This window comes from Nymphalis io, chromosome 1, assembly GCF_905147045.1.
Source record: "Nymphalis io chromosome 1, ilAglIoxx1.1, whole genome shotgun sequence".
Taxonomy (NCBI): Eukaryota; Metazoa; Arthropoda; class Insecta; order Lepidoptera; family Nymphalidae; genus Nymphalis; species Nymphalis io.
The window spans coordinates 10,653,979-10,673,908 of NC_065888.1; the positions used below are offsets into that span (position 1 = coordinate 10,653,979).

The 19,930-nt window shown below is 32.5% G+C and overlaps 1 protein-coding gene across 1 annotated transcript; it reads left to right on the plus strand.

Annotated features, from left to right (window-relative positions):
- Positions 1-323: 323 nt before the first annotated feature.
- Positions 324-17,440, plus strand: LOC126776717 (short stature homeobox protein 2-like). Its single transcript, XM_050499424.1, has 5 exons — positions 324-549; positions 6,479-6,669; positions 11,255-11,312; positions 16,967-17,154; positions 17,231-17,440. The coding sequence occupies exons 1-5, from the start codon at positions 324-326 to the stop codon at positions 17,438-17,440; spliced, it is 873 nt and encodes a 290-aa protein (XP_050355381.1).
- The last annotated feature ends 2,490 nt before the right edge of the window (positions 17,441-19,930 follow it).

The window sequence follows — 19,930 nt, forward strand, 5'->3', positions numbered from 1 at the left end:
AACACAAAAGGACCGAATAAAAAATTCATTTTCAATATAACGATAATGTAGGCGTGTATTATTCGCCGTCGCCGTCGGCAACTTCAGTTAGCTTACGCTTCCGACGCCAGGGCGGGCGCGTGCGCGGAACTTGGGCGGAGTCTGATTCCGCCCTAACTATACTGCCATTGCAAAATCGACCATATTTTCAAGTCACAGAATTACTATTGTGATGAAGTAGTTTTTATGTGGTGGTGTAGGCGTTCGAACCGCCTTCGCTGCAGTGTGTTCCGTAGAGCGTGGCGAGCGATGGCCGCGCGTGCGGTCGCGTGTTCGAGGCAGTAATGGTGATGGAGCGGCTGGCGGACTTCGTCAGCAAGTCGCTGGAAGGTGGCGAAGCGCCTGCACCACCTCCAGAGCCCGGGGATTCTGATGACATCGACGAGGAGGTGGATATTACTGCGTTAGAAGAAAAGGCACCACCGGCGAAAAGACCCAGAAACTGGCTTGTTTCCCCCGTGCCTCTGCAGAACTACAAGAGGGAGGAAGATGATGATGACCATAAACACGGTAAGATATGATATATGTAAATTTATACTTATATTTTATTTAAGAGAAAGACAGTACAAAACGACACATTTATACAAATAAATACAAAAACAAAACATAGAAAATAAAGTACATAGTTAATTATAATTCAAGCAACTGACAACAAAAAAGAAGTAAATTACAAGATTAAATCAACAGATGTAGCCATAACTCAAGTTTTACTTAGTATGGGCTCCTGGTTCCCTTTGAATTCAATTTTATTGTACAAATATAATTAAATAAAACATATTTTTATTGATATCCTCTTATTTCTTAATACTATATTTAAAAGGTTTAATAAATGGTTCATCACAAAATTTAGTATTAGTTTTAGTCTTGTATATCAATTAATTCAATGTACATTAGTAATTAATACATATAGGCATCCGGCATAATAATAGTAAACTATTATCTGCCAATAATAATCTGGGAGGTAACGCTAGCATCGTGCACAAATCCTACTTAACAAATGACGACACATTAGTGGATTCTCCTTTAGCGGTATAAGCAACATTGCAAGTAGTGTTTAATTTCCGATCAGTTCACCCATTTCTATGGAGTTTTGGTATTTGTATACAAGTATAATCCACTATCCAAATTATCTTGGTTTAAGGACTTTGTGCAAGCCCGTTTGGGTAGGAACCACACATCATATTCTACCGCCAAACTTATATTATATAATACTTAGTATTGTTGTGTTCCGGTTTAAAGGGTGTGTCTAAGCCAAAAATAAATACAGGCACAAGGCAAATAACATTTTCGTTATGTTGAAGTTGAAGATGTAAGGGATGGTTAACATTTCTTGGAATGCCAATGTTAGGGCGGGGGTCACCGCTTACCATTAGTCAGTAAGTGTTTAAGAACACGGGGTCTTATGTTTTGTTAGTAACGTGTAAGGTTTATGAGCAAATTATGTATTTTTATTCGGTATTAAACGTGTAATGTAACTGTTGGTCCTAACATATTGAATCCCTTGTGCATGTAGTTACACTAACTCACACTCCCTTCAAACCGGAACACAACATCCACCATCCATGGTTAGATTTTGTGATTAGTGGTAATTCAACTGTATACTGACAAATAAAAATATAGGAATATATATATAAAGCATGCATATCTACTTATTTAATTATAAATTCATATGGCTCAAGGATTTCTGCTTAAAAAACCTAGTACGTAAAATTAAAATAAGCTTAAACAGCTTATTTTGCTAAAGTCCGGTTACTTTTACAACTACACAAACTATTAGTGAATTTGACAAAGGTTCTACGATACTTTAGACAAATGAAAAAATCTAAATAGCTTATATACTTACTCTGTGAGATTTATCATGTTACCTTGCCTGGAATACTTATAACATATTTCGCTTTATTATCATCATGTCTTCCGTTTTATTTTTCCTAATTTTGTAAATGACCACTGCTTAAATATTCCTACATTTTATTTATATAATATAACACATATTATGGGATAAAAAATCAATGTACAGACACAATTTTTTTATATATAAGTATACTTATTATATATATTATTATTTATAAGTATTATTTTGTATTTATATTTGCTAAAAGATACTAATTGCTAGCTCTAGAATCCTCATGATAAATTAAAATACCACTGGAGCCATCGATTTTTAGAACCTTGCTATGGATACAATTACGACTTTTTAACTAGTTAGAGTTAGACATATTCCTAACATATAATAGTTACACTTAGATAGTCCAACATCAACTTAACCTCTCCTGTTATTTACTGCTAGTGCTGTATTATTAAAAAAAAATCTATATTATAATTTATACTACCTACTTTAGATATTTGTAAAAGTACGTTTTTTACGTTTCGAATATTGTTAGGGTGAAACACTTTTTGAAATAGAACACCATATTACGACGCCAGTTAGACCGTGTTGTGCAGAAATGTTCAAACCACGAAGACATTAATAAAGTTTATTAAAATTTAAAAGAGAAAACCATTTTTATAGTGACGTTTACAATGAGCCGAGATTTTTACAAAATATTATGATTTTTTAATTTTATAACATTGGATTCCTCGTTAAAATCTTAATAACTTTTAGGTAACGCCTGTAAGTACCATTAGCAAAGCTATGAAAGTTATTTATTATACATGAAATTAAATTATAAGTACATATTTCATTTTGACCAAAATAAGTTTTGCTAAAATACAAAATGTTCTTGGAAAATGCGAAAGTAAACAAGTGTAGAGTTTGAAAAATGAAATGCTATTTCAATCTTTTTTTTATTATATCATATATGGGCGTTTAAATTCTTGATTCGGTAAAGTTTATCTTCATATTAGCATCTCTATATTATTATAGCATTATGCTTACTTATCGTTTGTCAAAAAGCTAGTAGACCGGTTCATTTATATTATATCATTATATATTTATATTATCATCACATTATTTATTATATAATCATATATTTATAGCTATATCATAGTTGCTTGTTTATTTACAATTTTAACGTACATTTTAACACTTACTATCTCCTTATTTCACATTTTAACTGTAAAGGTCTCGCAAAATCTCGCAAATACAAGATTTCTAAATATTTTTTTTTTTTATAGAATTGGAAGGCGGCCGAGCATATGATTGTAAGTGGTCACCAACGCCCATAAACATTGGCATTGTAAGAAATGTTAACCATCGCTTACATCACCAATGCGCCACCAACCTTGGGAACTAAGATGTTATGTCCCTTGTGCCTGTAATTACACTGGCTCACTCACCCTTCAAACCGGAACACAACAATACCAAATATTGCTGTTTTGAAGTAGAATATCTGATGAGTGGGTGGTACCTACCCAGACGAGCTTGCACAAAGCTCTACCACCAGTAAAATATAATAAAATCTACGAATTATCTCTTAAACAAAGTGTCACTATATCTTTCCGTTTGTACGGTTTTTCTAGTCAGCTAAGTTGTTATACTTGTACCTAGTAATCTCTGATATACTTATTGATAGTCATTTTTTACTAGCTTCACACACTTTTATCGCCTGTATAATCTTTTATACTGAGTAATATGTTTCATTTATTATTATTTTAACATGTTTTTGATTTATTATTTGGCAAAAATATTTGTTAACAATTTAATGTCACGAAAATAAATATTTTTGTATTTTAATTGCACTATCTATTGAAATTATTATAAAATCGTTATCAAGTAATCTTTTTATCATATTATTAAGCTAGCAGATATTTATGGTCCGACCAGTGTTTTTTTGTTTGTTTTAGACATTATTCATTTTGTACAAAAAAAAAGAACATACAATAACCTATGTTCCTGTCTTATTTATTTCTTTAAAAGAAAATCGATTTAAATTTTCGTGATGATGATGAATGTAAGCATATTTTTCCTATAGTTTATAAATGTCCCTTTGGCGAGTAAAATTTCGTTTGCAATCAGGTATCGCAGGGTGACAGACATTATTAATAATGATGATGAAACCTTAAGGACCACATCTGTTAACACGGTAGCGCTGCATTCTAAATTGTCAGCTTCTGAATCAGCTTTGAAAAAGGCGGTACTATATTATTTGAGACTGAGATTGTTTGCAATCAGTTTCTGTAGTTATTATTAAAATAATGTTCTTATATAAATTATACACTTGGCAGACTTGACCATAGAAATATGGTCTGCCAATATATGCTTCAAAAATATTAAAATTCAAATATTCGAGCCTTAAGACTTTTTCCTAAGTCTGTACTTCTCAGGTCTTCTCCGCGCCTTAATTGATATGCTCTTTCTATAAAATATATTAAGCGTTAATTTTTTAACTAGTTACTTCTAACTAATTCGTTTGTAAAATCTTTGTGCTTTCATCCATGTATCTATCTAATAATATATTTCGTCGTCTAATTATGTTTTATTATTTGATTTTTTGATAGTGTACGAAATTAATAGATAAACATTAGGCCTAATTAATTGATCATTTGACCTTTCTAGTTAATTATTATGTAATATCCCTACTCATTCCGGGTCCTCGATGACCTCGGAAATCGTTTCATTAATGCTTTCAGACAAATATTTAATATCTCTTCGTATAATGTTATTATATATTGGCCTAATGTCTACTCTTGCAAGATAATCTGTTGTTATTGATTATCGTTGTCCTTGTTTACTAAATTGTTGCTGATTTAACGGGGGTCTATATCCAAGTGTATTAGTATTTGTGCTTAAGAATGAAATCTGACAAAACAACACAGACTACTATAAGTCTAGGTAATTAAAATATTTATCTATAATAATAAAGCTACTTTATACTTAATTGTAAAATTGTTTTATAATTTCTGAGGTGTAATATTGGGTTTTCCTACGATGAATGACACATGACGGCGGGACTTTATACAACCCCCCCAGGTACCATCCATCACAAATTCTATCGCCAAACAGCGAAACTTTGTATTTTTATGCTCCGGCTTGAAGCGTGAGTGATTCTTTGTAACTACACCCACAAGGGACATAATATTTTAGATCTCACGGTTGGTGGCATATTGACGATATAAGAAGTTGTTACTATTTTTGGCGGTACAGCTAATGCCTGTGGGTGATGGTGACCATTACCCATTAGGTGGCCTATTTGCCGTCCAAATAACTATTAAATAAAATATTTTGCAATAAGTTATTTAAATGTTGACAAGGCTCTCCAAGTTCATATCATCAGCACTCAATGTTGTGCCTTATAAAACTATCTACTATGCTGAAAACGCGTTTTACACAATCACTTTCACCTTTTATTTCTTTTTTTTTATTACAGCTAAGTACATAAAAATAAGAATAATGTAACAGTTATAAAGTATCGCAGCTATTATCGAGGTATCGAATGAATCACTTAATATCTAAAAGGGTTGTCTGTGCACTGCTTCGCAATTAATCACCGTTCGCAAATCTTAGATGCTCAAGGAGTTAAAATGCCCCTGGGACGAAAGGGGAGAGGGTGTGGCCCGCAGCACCGCCCACGTTTGGATAATCCCTCCATTTACATAATTGCCGTATAAAAAGGAGAGCTTCCCAATTTGCTAAATTGCTTCAAACGACATCTTAAGCGTATCGCCTGCTCGTTCGTCACTATCCCGAACTCACTTCCCCCAAATCGATTAGCACATTGATTTTCTCAAAGACAGACAATTCAATTAATAAATTACCTTTAGCTTTTAGACACACTTATTTTTAATGGATTTTATACTTATTTCTAAAAAAAAGTATTACAATTTTCATTCATTCATTGACTTGGTGGTTGGGCTTTATGCAATCCCGTCTGGGTAGGGACCACCCACTCATCATATATTCTACCGCCAAGCAGCAACGCTCAGTATTGTTGTGTTCCGATTAGAAGAATGATTGAACCAGTGTAACTACAGGCACAAGGGACATAACACTTCCCAAGGTTGGTGGTGCATTGGTGATATAAGGGATGGTTAATGTTTCTTATAATTACAATGTATATTGGCGGTGATGACTATTTAACATCAGATGGCCCACTTGCCGGCCTGTCTACCTAATACAATAATAAAAAAGATCTTGCCATCAAAATACATCAATATTTTCTTATCTACGATATTGTTATTAAGTTATAACCTCCCGTTATTTCTTAGATGATTAAATATTCATAAATATGTTAATAATAACATGTAGTACTGATTTTCATCTTACCATGAGATATATATTTAAGCGCAGATTTATTTCGTCCTCATACTAAAATAAATGAAATTTAGTAGTTAGTAGTCACCCACATCAAAAGTGTATGCTTAGCTGTTTAACTCGATGGATTGGGTGGAACTGGTTTAAAATACAGTTGCAAAATTCGAGATTGTAAATGAATATTACAACCATTCGAAAACATTTAAACTGTTAACGTGTTTTGTATGTTAACGTGTTGCTTTCATTTAGATTTCACTGACAAGTCAAACGGCGGAAGCAACAATGGTACTGGTGGTGGGAAACAGCGGCGATCGCGGACGAACTTCACGCTGGAACAGCTCGGTGAATTAGAGAGACTATTCGATGAGACGCACTATCCTGATGCGTTCATGCGCGAGGAGCTCAGCCAACGCCTCGGTCTCAGTGAAGCAAGAGTTCAGGTAACGACAGACCACTACGTGATAATGTATCTGCAATTCATTTTGTTTTTCCAATTAAAAACTGTGATATGTTTTTTTTCACCTTGACACTTATTTTTTTACGGCTGAATTGAAATTACGGCATTGATTATACACCCCCTGTTTACGCACGGGTAACGTATGAAATAGATTATATTTCTATACTAGCAATACCAAGCAAGCATGCCAATTTTATATATTTTTGTGTACCAGCTTTCATTTACTTCCATCACCCTATTATATATATTACTATACTTTGGTGACATCTGTTCCAAGAAGTGCAACGTTGCACCGACCCTTACGCTGTTGAATGTGATGTTTACAAAATGTATAACGATTTGTATCAATGTCGGTTCTAAAACAATTCGGATAGCACTAAAAATGATCACGTGCGATATCAATTAGACGGAAGCGATCCCCTGCAATCGGTATGTAACACTGCGACCCTCATTACTAATGCACGTAATTACCACCCAACAAGTGCCGTTCTATCGGCCATATATCGCTATTAGCTTGCAATTGGCGCTAAGTAGAATGTATCTGAAGGGGGCGTAAATTAACGGTAAAATATAGGAAATGCATGTGTATAAAAACGTTTTGACTTACAGATTATTTCACACTGTTATCTTTCCATCTTCCTTATTTATATTATAGTTTATTCAAATAGCTTCATTACAAGCTCAAGGAAAATAAAGTGTTAGATTACTGGTTCGAGGCGCATTGACGATGCCAGTGAGGTCTTCCAGCAGTATTAATGTCTATGGGCAAAGGCACTTACTATCATTAGCCTTACTTAGACCCTATTTGCTCGTCTTCTTGCTTAAGTAAGGAAATTGTATTTATATTTTCAATTTTTTTATTAAAATAGTGCACATTTACACTAAGTAAAAACAAAACGAATTTACCATTAAAAATAGTTAGTCTATTCGGCTTCATTTAATTTATTAAATTTTCTCATGAGATTAAATTGTATCAAGCGAGCACGGGTTTATCGGCAATATATTGCGATTAGCGACCGATCAGTGTTAAGTGGTCTCGTCCGATGTTAGGGGAAAGAGAAATAAATAGATAAAAGCCACCTCTGACCCCAGCTCTACGTCTTAACTAGTGTCAAATAAAGGTGTTTCGGTATTGAAGCTCAAACACTTAATTTTATGTTATTCGTTTATAACAATAAATTTATTTGAAACATCGAGTTATTGACTATCGATATATTGAATAATCTATTTATATATATATATATATATATATATATATATATATATATATATATATATATATATATATATATATATATATAATACAATGTGATTGTTTCAATACGTAGCTTGAATATGGGATAAAATTTTAAATTTCGCGGACACCTCCTTTTCGTAACATAGAGCAATAAGAAAGGGATTTTTAATTTAAGAACTTTAGATTTTGATTTTCAAAGCGTTGTCTCCTCTATCTTTAATTTAATTTAATTCACTCATTCAAAATGTCATTCATTTTATCACACTAAAGCAAATTATTGTGAACATATATGTTTTTGGTAATAATCCATAAGGATTATATTATTAAAACTTGTTACGCTAAAAACGCATTAACGCGTTTTTTAACGGGTATATCCCGGGTATCTTGATATTACTGTTGTGTTGTATTATAAAAACTAACAATAACATTAACTGTGATAAATGTTAATAAACCCCGTTCGTTATAGTTAATTAATAATAGTCTAGCTAACATTTGTTACGAAAGTTGTTATTTACAATTATATATTTTCCTTAATTAGATTCGAACTAGAACGAAAAAGCCGAGATGGCCCTGTGGTAAGAACGCGTGAATCTTAATCGATGATCGTGGGTTCAAACCCGGGCAAGCACCACTGAATTTTCATGTGCTTAATTTGTGATTATAATTCATCTCGTGCTTTACGGTGAAGGAAAACATCGTGAGGAAACCTGCATGTGTCTAATTTCACTGAAATTCTGCCACATGTGAATTCTACCAACCCGCATTGGAGCAGCGTGGTGGAATAAGCTCCAAACCTTCTCCTCAAAAAAGAGGAGAGGAGGCCTTTAGCCCAGCAGTGGGACATTCACATTCTGTTACGGATTACGGAGATTCGAACTTGTTATTTGAAATGCGTCTTAAAATATTTAATAGATCTTACCATAGCTAATTTCCTGGTGTCTTTGCCTTTCCAAAACTATCAAATAAAATTACTTTGTATAAATAAATAAAAAGTATAATAAAAAAAAAGTAAAATAAATTGCAGGGTCTGCCTGTCATTTCAAAGTAATTGCCTTTATGAAGTTAATATAGCTGTGTGCTAGTTATCAAAACAACCACTTTGTTTTTCTCTTTATGTTTCTGTTTGTCCGGGGTTACTCTTCAAAAGGGGTAAAAATTACGAACGTAAATGAAGTAGATATAGGGATTGGGATGTAGGATTATAGGGTGTATTCCAAGAAAACTTTTACTCATTGTTGCATCGAAATCTGTTTAGTCTATAAAAAGTTATAACAACGATTTAAGATAAAAAAGGTTTGTTTAGTCCATTAATATTGTTAGTTTTTGGGATAATTTACAATTGCTTCTTAAATTACAAAATTTAACACTGATAAATAAAACCGTGTCGCACTTAACAAGGATTTAGTTTTAAAAAGACTTCTCTTAAATATTTATACATATTCATACAAATTCCTAGCGACTGGCTCACTCCGTTATGTATTTAAACTGTCGTGTCTACAATAGCCGACGACTAATAGTAGACTGGGGGCGTATTCATTAGCTTTGATTAAGTTAGACAATTCCGACTAAATAGCAAGCAAACATGTAAATATACCTTCGTTTTATGCTAAACCTGCCTATCGGTATATACGCAGCGTAATCGAATTAATCGTATGGCATGTGACCCGGAAAACGAAAGCACATGTGACTTAAATACAGAATGAGTTTCAGCTACTCTTATAAAACTCAATATGCAAATAGTTAAATCAGACTATTTTCATTTGATTATTTGATTTGAACTGACTAATGTATAAAACTGACTAACTTAATATAGGCGGTGTCTTTGTATGCAGATGTGTAGTGTAAAATAATGTCTTTGTTTTAACTATAATAGATATATTATCATGTGATGTGATCACAATTTGTTCTATTTATGACTTTAACTGTAATCGTCAGTGTCAATAATATAATATTTCATTTACTTTCTTTTTTATTTAGTTGTTGTGATACTAGATAAGTATTTTATCTACTATGAAATAACTTGAAAGGACTATGCTTTTCTATTTTTTCGAATAAATTTTCAACTTATTTTTAACTGCCTATCTACTGTTGGTTTTCCTTAATAAGTATCCTATTCTATATCTGTCCTATTCTATAAAAAAAATAAAAAAAAAAGTAAACAAACAAATTTGAATGAAAAACTTATTTTTTTTTTTAAATATTTATTATTTTCTTATCGTATGTAAAATCCTGTACATATATTATCCCAAAAAGCAACGATAATGTTGCAGGTGCTGATGAGCTGGCTCATAATGGGCCAAAATAATTCAGTATTTTTTAGTACTTAATTATTTTGGTTCATTATGAGCTAAGTGGTTTCTTTAAGTAAGCGTAATAGTTATTGTCTCAATTCGGACTATTTTTTAACTGTAAAAAAGTTATTTTTGACCATCATGAACCCAAAAATCTATGTTGTATCTATATCGCACTAACAAAATAAAAAATATTTTCAAGTTTTCCAGAGTATTAATATATTAAATAAATGTCAAAAGTCTCTCCAGATATGAAAACAGGTCTGATTTTAAATATTTGTTTTATTATAATATGTGTATTTAATAGCATATTTAAAATGTTAAATAACCTTGAATGTACAGTAAACGTTCATAATACTCTATGGTAGGCAGTAGATTTGCATCCCTCTGTCATGCAATCAGGCCGGTACGTGCCCTCGCTAATGCGGTTAACCGTGTTCGACTGTTTACTTATGTGCTCACCATGTTCACCCATGTCGAGACAGACTACTGTCGGCTCGTATAAACCGTTTAGTAGCACTGTTTGTTAAATGTCTTATTAATACAAAATTCTCACAAAATCATGCCTTTTTTATGAATTCGTTTTTAAATATAACACGTCTTGAATATATTAATTTTATTTATCTTCAGACTATATTCAATAAATAGTATAAGAGGCTTTGCAGATTGTATATTCTACAGAGATAAAATAATCAATATATCGGATTAAATAATTTAATTTAAGCAAAAATCAATGATCCTTTACGATTATACACGGTTAAAGATAGTCTGTTTTCTTTACGTAAAATGTCCCAATAAAATACAGGATACCGCCAAATAAAGTAACCGAAACTGGCACATTTACAACGAAGTTTATGTCTGAAACGAAATTGTGGAGACTATAAACTAGTAGATACTATATATATATATATATATATTTATGTATATAGAACTACGAATGTAATGTATGTACATATGAATAAAAATGACTGAGCAGTTTTAGCAAGTTCGAAAAGCATAAATATGGATTTGAAAGAAATAACAAAAATGTTTATTTTCAGGTGTGGTTCCAAAATCGTCGTGCAAAATGTCGGAAACACGAAAGTCAGATGCATAAAGGTATGCAATAGTACCTACTATAGTTATTTGTAATTATAATATACAAAAATATTAAATTGACGCATATCATGTCAACAGTTCTTATGAATATATAATAATAATATGAACTAAAACTTTATCCAAAACACGCTGAATCTGCTGGTACCAGTTTTATGTATATTGACTTAGTAATTTATCTAGATAGACATTACAAATAAATGTCTCCTCATTTATTAGTATAGATGATCGATACTCATATATTATAACGAATACAATTATTTTTTATTATAAAGCAAAGTTGCTGACTCGTCGTCCGTTTCCCGCAAGGTCGTTAACGCTTACTGTAATGAAAATTTTAATGAAAACAAATGCTCGAATCGTGTATTATGCTAAATAAATTCGCCGCTTAATGTAGTCGAAAAGTAGAAATTGCAAATGATACTGGCGAACTACATCCCCCGAGTTGGCATCGCTTTGCACAATAACACCCACTCGAGTGGAAATTTAATACTTAGTGCTGCATGCTTAATGTTAACGTATTCCAAAAAGTTTCTATTTCACTTGTCATATTTTTTATGTATAAGCTGATGATCGATGTGTAAACGATGAATGTGTACAATACATGTAATTCCTTTCAAATGTTATAATACCAATATCATATAATATTTGTACTAGAGTCAAACCAAAAATTAATACGATTACATTCTTATCCGCTATAAAGATGATATGGTTCATTTGATGTTTTTAATAATAATAATAATCATTTATTTGTATGAAACATAGTTTTACAGATGTTATGATTTCTTTATAAGTCTCTAATACATTTCGCCCACGATAGGCACGCATATATATTTGTTAACAAGTAATTAATATTAAATACAGATCACACCAATTGTACATTAAAATAATTATATCAATATATGTAGTAAATGATGAAAATAAAAATTGTTTTATAATTAACAATAATTAATTAAAATCAATGATTTACTTAAGTTTATACATTAAAGTGCATAGTTAAATATACATTTACTTACTAACCGTCAAATCGTCATAGTTAAAAACCGATTCGAAATGTAGATTCTACCGAGAACCGAAAAGGAAATTAATTCAGTTATATTAAAACTTTATGGATAAAGTTTTTGTAAACGCTGATATTTCTAACTTAAAAAATATATATTATCCAAAATTATCCATTTACTAAAGTTTAATGAATCACCAAATTCATTCATTCAATACATTCTTGAATTTTTAAATATTCATTTATAGAGTATTTTTTTTATCTATTAACCATTTTTTAAGCTTAGCCTTAGTAATCTTAATGGTAACTCCCTTAAGCTTTTTGGTATATTATTAAATATTTTGATGCACATTATGTAGGAATTTTTTGGAAGAGAGCACAGTGGCAAGGTGGTATCGATACCCTAGTAGGATCTCTTAATCCAAGCCTGCTTCTATCACCTGCTTTTTCGAAAAAATGTGGATATTTTTTTACAAACATGACTACAAAATTTCTGGTTAATGGCTACATTCATTTTATACAATCCAGCTAGTGTCAAGATTTTGTTAACTTTAAAAATCGGTCTACATGAATCTAAAGGTTGAGTTCCAAAAATAGCCCGTATACACTTTTTCTGACAGATAAAAGCATTATTAAAATTAGTAGAATTTCACCATAAAATTAAGCCATAATTTAATCAAGAAACAACATATCCATAATATGCAGTGAGAGCAGCATCTTTGCCAACAGTACGTTGTAGTTTGCGAAGAGCATATACGAACTTATTTATTCTAGAAGTAAGATTACTTATATGCAGTTTCCAATCACAATGATGATCCAATTGTACACCAAGGAATTTTACATCATTGTTTTTTTCAAGTTCCATTCCACGATAACAATTTTTAGTTTAATTTTTTTAGTTTTAGAATTTGAAAATTGGACAAATTGCGTCGTTGTTGTTGTTGTTGGCACATAAATCATTTCATTCAATCACATCTAGCCAAGACAACGCTGATTCTAAAGCTTTATTTACATCATTCTCAAAGGCGACGTTAGTTTTAGTATGAGGTACAGCTAACGCTATGTCATCGGCAAATAAAAAACATTGATATTTTATATTTACATTGGGTATATCGTAAATGTTCAATATAAATAACAGTGGACCCAAAACGCTACCTTGTGGGACGCCAGAGTTGTTTTGTAGATTGGGAGATTTATAAGTGGTTAATTCGAATTTGTTGTTTATTTTTGATATTTCTACATGTTGTGTACGGTCTTTTAAATAGCTATTTATCCAACTTACCTACTGGTGGTAGGGCTTTGTGCAAGCTCGTCTGGGTAGGTACCACCCACTCATCAGATATTCTACCGCAAAACAGCAATACTTGATATTGTTGTGTTCCGGTTTGAAGGGTGAGTGAGCCAGTGTAATTACAGGCACAAGGGACATAAAATCTTAGTTCCCAAGGTTGGTGGCGCATTGGATATGTAAGCGATGGTTGACATTTCTTACAATGCCAATGTCTAAGAGCGTTGGTGACCACTTACCATCAGGTGGCCCATATGCTCGTCGGCCTTCCTATTCTATAAAAAAAAAAAAAACTTAGAGCGGATCCTCTAATGCCGTACTTTTCGCATTTTATGAGCAGTATATTATGATTCTCAAAATCAAATGACTTTGACTTATCAAAGAAAATACCTACTATTGGCACTTTTTTGTTAATATTTTCTGTTTTAGTTTTTACAAGGGAAAAAGCTACTAAGCTGCTGCTTTGTTCTATAGATCATTAATTGAAATGCACTTTAAATAAATTCCAATTTATTTGGTACGATTTGCATAAATTGATCTTTATTTCCTATGATTTTGATATTTTCTTGTATAAATTTGATCAGAATTGCGATTCAACACAGATATGCTGCTAGCATTCTTGCGACCACGCTACGTGGTCATGATTTTTAGAGCAATTTTTTTAAATATTTAGTAGTATACATTTAAGGCAATAATTCTTATGAACATTAAATTATATATTTATATAAATTTGAAGTAGTTTATGTGATTGTTTATCAAAGCTATACTTATGTACTTTCAACTTTATAGACCAGAGCAATGGTTATCACATTATGTATTCTCCATCATATCATCTAACTTGATTACTAGCTCCCGCTGGCACCGCGCCGGTCCGACTCTAACAGTTTTTTAATTCGACCATAACTCACACGAATGAATAATTAAAACGGGCCGGGTGGGAATCGCAAGAATCGGTAAAAAACGTGCAAGCGATACAAGTGAACCGATAAATTTTGAGAATGGTGTAACGCACTTAGCGATTGGAAGATCTCGTTATACATCCAGTACTGTTTTAAAAAATTAAATTATAATGAATTAATCCTCATGTTAATGAAATCAGCTATTGTTATATTATAAATTATAATTAATAAATAAAAACAAACCTTAATAAATATAATATCTTGGGTCTGTAATTGTCTTATTTCTAATGAAATTGTTCACGAGATAACAATCAATTTAAAGAAATATTATATTTTTCTTCAGAAATAAAACATCATGTGCAAATACACGTTGGACAAAATATTAGTAAGCACTAGACATTGGCCTATTGACCCATATTCTCAAGCAATAATCTCTATAAGTATTCTCAAGCAAATATAGTTACAATGACATAGTTATCAAATTGTTCCAGTTTTGCGGGCAATTCTGTCCCCGCTTGTAAGCTCCTGTTAACTAACAAGAGGTGACGGGATGCCGGGAATCGGGATACTCTAAGATTACACTTTAGCGTGATTGCGAAAACGTTGAAGAACCGCTAAACAGAGCGTAAAGCGGAAAAAAGCCGCTCTCCGGAATCGAATAAAATGATTCCCCGCGGGAGCCATTCGGACGCAATCCCGCCGTCCCCTGCTAAATGTCTTATTAACTTATGTACCCCTTCCCCTCCCGCGCCGCCTAACATGAGAACAATCATGTAAAGTGAAATGAAACGGTTATTTGTTACGTTTTGCCCCTTTATATCGTTTAGATTACAAATGTTATTATTGATTATATTTATGCTTGTGGTTTCACTATTTGTTTGAATTCATTTGTTGTTTCAAATTCATGTCGTATTTTATAATTCATTTTTCAAATATCTCCTATAAATATTACTAAATGTTTATATAATTTGATATTCGAAATATCCGATAAGATGATTTAAAAGTAATTATGAATAATCTTAATTACTAAATAAACCTACCTATTTCTTCTTTATTTTAAATTTCGTCCTAAGTTATAAAAACAAATAAAAGGTAATATTTTTAGTTACGTACATAACAAATCATAAAGCGACGGTAGTGAATCTTTATAAAATTAAGAATTCATTTTTAACGAAGGTATGAATCTCGGTCGAGCTGTTCCCGTTATAAAAACAATAACAGGCGCCGTAAAATTCAAAAAGAAAAAAATACATCGACGCCTAATTGTTCCCCTGTTCATGAAATTGTAAAGTTATTTCCACACCGTGAGGGTGGCGATGTTTTATTACGCAGAAACCGCTGTAAAGATGTTCGCAACGTTTTAAAATAAGCGAGAGCGCTAAGACCCCGCACCAGCTTACCTTATAATTCGATTAAATTAAACAACTCAGAGTTAATCAAATAAATGCACGGCGGTCGCAGGGGTGAGGGGCGAGCAGTATGGGGGTGCCGGACGCGCACCCGCTCGTATTTATGTCGGCACTTCTCGAAAGTAATTCGGTGTCAAATATGGAAATAACTCATACAAGCAGAGGGCATCCATTTTGATAATGTCGACGGGCGACCGGGGCCTCTCTGATTTACACGTAGTGTCGATCCAACCCACTGCGTACGTACAATTTGTAGTAACGTATAAACTTTATTTTGCATGATTGCTAACATAGACATAGATGGTGCAAGGGTACATTAAAAGCTTAAATATTTGACCGTATAAAACTTTATTTATGTCACATATATAACTTTGCAAAGTAAGATACTTTATACTATTAAGTATGTATTAATATTAGGCTACTGTATGTCATTGTGATAACCAAGTAATTGATCAACTATTCGTACTTTTATATAATTTAAAAATATATAATTCTAGGAACTTAATTATCCTTCGTTAAAATGTGTCTTGGTATATTAATATTGTGAAAGCTAACTTATCAATAATTGAGGTAAACGCGAATTTAATTTAATGAATCATCTGGAAAAGCCTTGCCGAACACCTTAAGTCGCGTAGATCCTTGTTAATTTATTAATTGCGCACTTCGCCCTGAGCGGGCTATAAACAACGAATCTCACTTAATTTACGAGCAAATTATGCCTTACTTAAATATCAATTTAATTAAGTGGAGTTCGGGAACGGATCTCGACGGATTTGCGAAGCGGTGGCTGCTCGTTTGTCTCTGCCAATCGAGTCGGATCAATGCACAGTCGCCAAAGCGAATTGATTTATTTGTAATCATTTAATTTTTTTTGCTACGTAATCAATTTCATACAATTAATTGTTTATTAATAATAATATCTGACTTTTTATACTCCGTCACTAATCTTAGTGTCGTAAGATATTTATTTATAAATATACAGTAAGATTAGTTGACAATTATAATGTTAAAGTGGTTTTTAAACAAATCGAAAGCAAAAAAAAGTCTTATCATTGCGTTAGGTTTGCTCGTGGGCGGTGGAGGCACGCCTCTGGAACCGTGTCGCGTGGCGCCCTACGTGTCGGTGCCACGGCTGGCAAGTACCGCACCACGCGCTCCTCCACCACCGCCGCTACCACTCGCGCCCCATCCACCAGCTACCGCATTTGCACCTTTTGATTCTGCTTTACTATCTGCTGCAGCACATCAGGTAAGTTCAAAACAAAAAATCTTTCTTTTTCTCTATAAAAGTAATAGAAAAGTAACATTGATTGCGTTTGGATTAGTATGCAAGTGCAGCGGCGGCGGCTGCAGCAGCTCTGTGTCCCCCGTACGCGGGCTTAGCGGCGTTAGCAGCGCGATGCCGTTCATCCTCCATCGCAGACTTACGGTTGAAGGCGCGAAGGCACGCGGCGGCGCTGGCGGCTGCAAGCGTCCCCTCACCGCCAGCCTCCGCCACTGCACCCTCACCTGTTTCTGCGCCCGCTGACACATAGCCCAATCCACGGCTGCACATACCGTGAAAATACACGGCTAAGACATTTCATTAATTTGTCAAAATTATTACTTCGTAACAATTGAATATTGTCGTTAAAATAAACTAAAAATACGTTTCTGCGATTCGAATGTACTTTTGTGAATTTTAAGACGGTTTAAAGTAAATAATTCGACCAATGAGTAAAATTAATACGAAAATGTAATTTGTAAATGAATAAACTGTGATAGTGAATGAGTATTCGAGGAGAAAGAAGATGATCTCATTATAATTTTTAATATTGTCTTTATTATATTGTATTATTATGTACCAACTGGTAAATATTTTAACTTCATAACGTACATAATGTCTTACTATTATTACTAGGTTAAGATATGTAAATATGGAAAACGTTAAATATCGTGTTTAGACACTTATTCTATAATAATTCAATAAAAGATCGATACTTTATTCATAGAAATGTACTAATAATAATATTAATTATATACTTAGTGACAAAACGTTTCGTTTTCTTATGTTTGTGTTCACAGACAAGTCTCTCAAATATTCAGTCGTAATTAATGCGACCTAATTTATGACGAATTAATAAAGATATTTAATATTATGAGATATTAATACCATAATGATTTTTAAAAATCGAACTTAGGATAAAATTAATGACTTCGGTTTCGATCAATTGCATTACGCAGAAATAGCGTTAGTAACACGTAGTACTATGATGAAATGACATTGCATTTTCGCTAGGGCTGCCACATTATGATTTAAAAATGACCTTATCAGTTTTTGGTTACTCATTACATATTAATAGAATATCCTTAATTATTAATTAATTAAGTACTACATGTTTTCTTTGTATAAAAAATATAAAATTTGTATCAAATCGACATCGACAACCCTACAATTAATTCCCTAAGGCCGTTCGGAGGATTGTTTCTAGATTTGTAGCGGTGATTGATGTTGTTCGTGCAGATTACTACGAGATACAAGCTCCTATTGGATGCCTGTTACGGTATTAATAATAAAGTTAAGCGTAGTAACCTTTTCTTTATTGCAAGAATCAATTTTATTTGAATCAATCTTACCTTTACCTAAACAAACATTTACACCTATATTTTGTGCGATTATTTTAATTTTATTTAATGAGTCAATGTTACAAAAATATAAATAAATTAATAGATTTGGATGGAGCTAAAGCAATATGATTTAGTTTTCACTACCTATTACCTTTTATAATTTAACGTATGTTAATTATCAATAATAATAATGAGATTTTCGTAATCTCTTAATAAAATATATTTTTAAGTTTTTTAAAACTAGTCAATAAACAAGAATTAATTTAAAAAACTATAGCAACTGTGTTACATTTTTTCTTATTCCGAGTTTATTTACAACGTCCTGATTTTCGAGCGCTTTGTTCAGGCCCACGGCGACGGGGAACTTGTTTGCGCAAGCTGTTAAAAAAGCCCGCCCTCGCATCAGGAGCGCCCAATTAGGGCGGCGACGTTGCTGATTGGGCGTAATCGGGTTAGCATCGGAGACAAACATGACTGCTTGCCGCATGTCGAATGCTTCGTGCTGCATTCGCACGTTGCCTCGTCGAAGTTGACTTCTATATCTATTACTGACTTCAAGCATGGTAAATCTCTACATTAGTTGTTTCTTTTTGGCATAGAATGTATGCCATTTCTCTTATAAACGATTATTTATTATTGTGCCAAAAGATCTGGTCCTCTTACTGTGGTTTTATTTATAATTTTGTAACTCAGCTGAATAAGTAACGTATACATTGACAATGGTCTAGGCAAATGGAAAATTATTGAGACCAAATAATTGATCAATTATTTGGTTATGAAAATTAATTCACTCAGTTAAATACAACCATAATTTAAAAAAGGTGTAAAGGTTTGAGCTCCTCTTCTAGGTAAAAAAGCCTTTCCTTCTGCTTTGCAGATTACCACATTAGTTACACGATCATTAAAATAGGTACAATACAATGAAAAATCATTGGTTATAATTAAAAAGAAAAAGGTCAGCTACAGACTGCCAAATGAGATATTGGTTCTATGAAAAATATTAATTATCTCTTACATCTCCAATGTGCCTCCAAAATTGTTACAACCAATATTATATATATGACATAATGTTATAAATATTTCTTTACTAATCATTTTATATTTATGTGTTAGAAATGTGTTTTTAAAGTTATGATACCATATTCTCCATATCTATTAATAATAATTCAGAAACTTTCATTGAATTTACTTCATTCAAAGTCGAAATTGTACACACTATTAATTACTAAGCGGACATCGAGACTGAGGGACATTATTTAGTATCATGTAGTAACTTTATCCACCAAACTTTCGGACTTATATTATATTATTATTACTTATGTGAAATATATAGTTACAGCTAAAAATGCATGTGTATATTTTCCGACATATTGAGGTCCCCTGGCGATGTTGCTTAGAATATGAGCGATAATAATGCA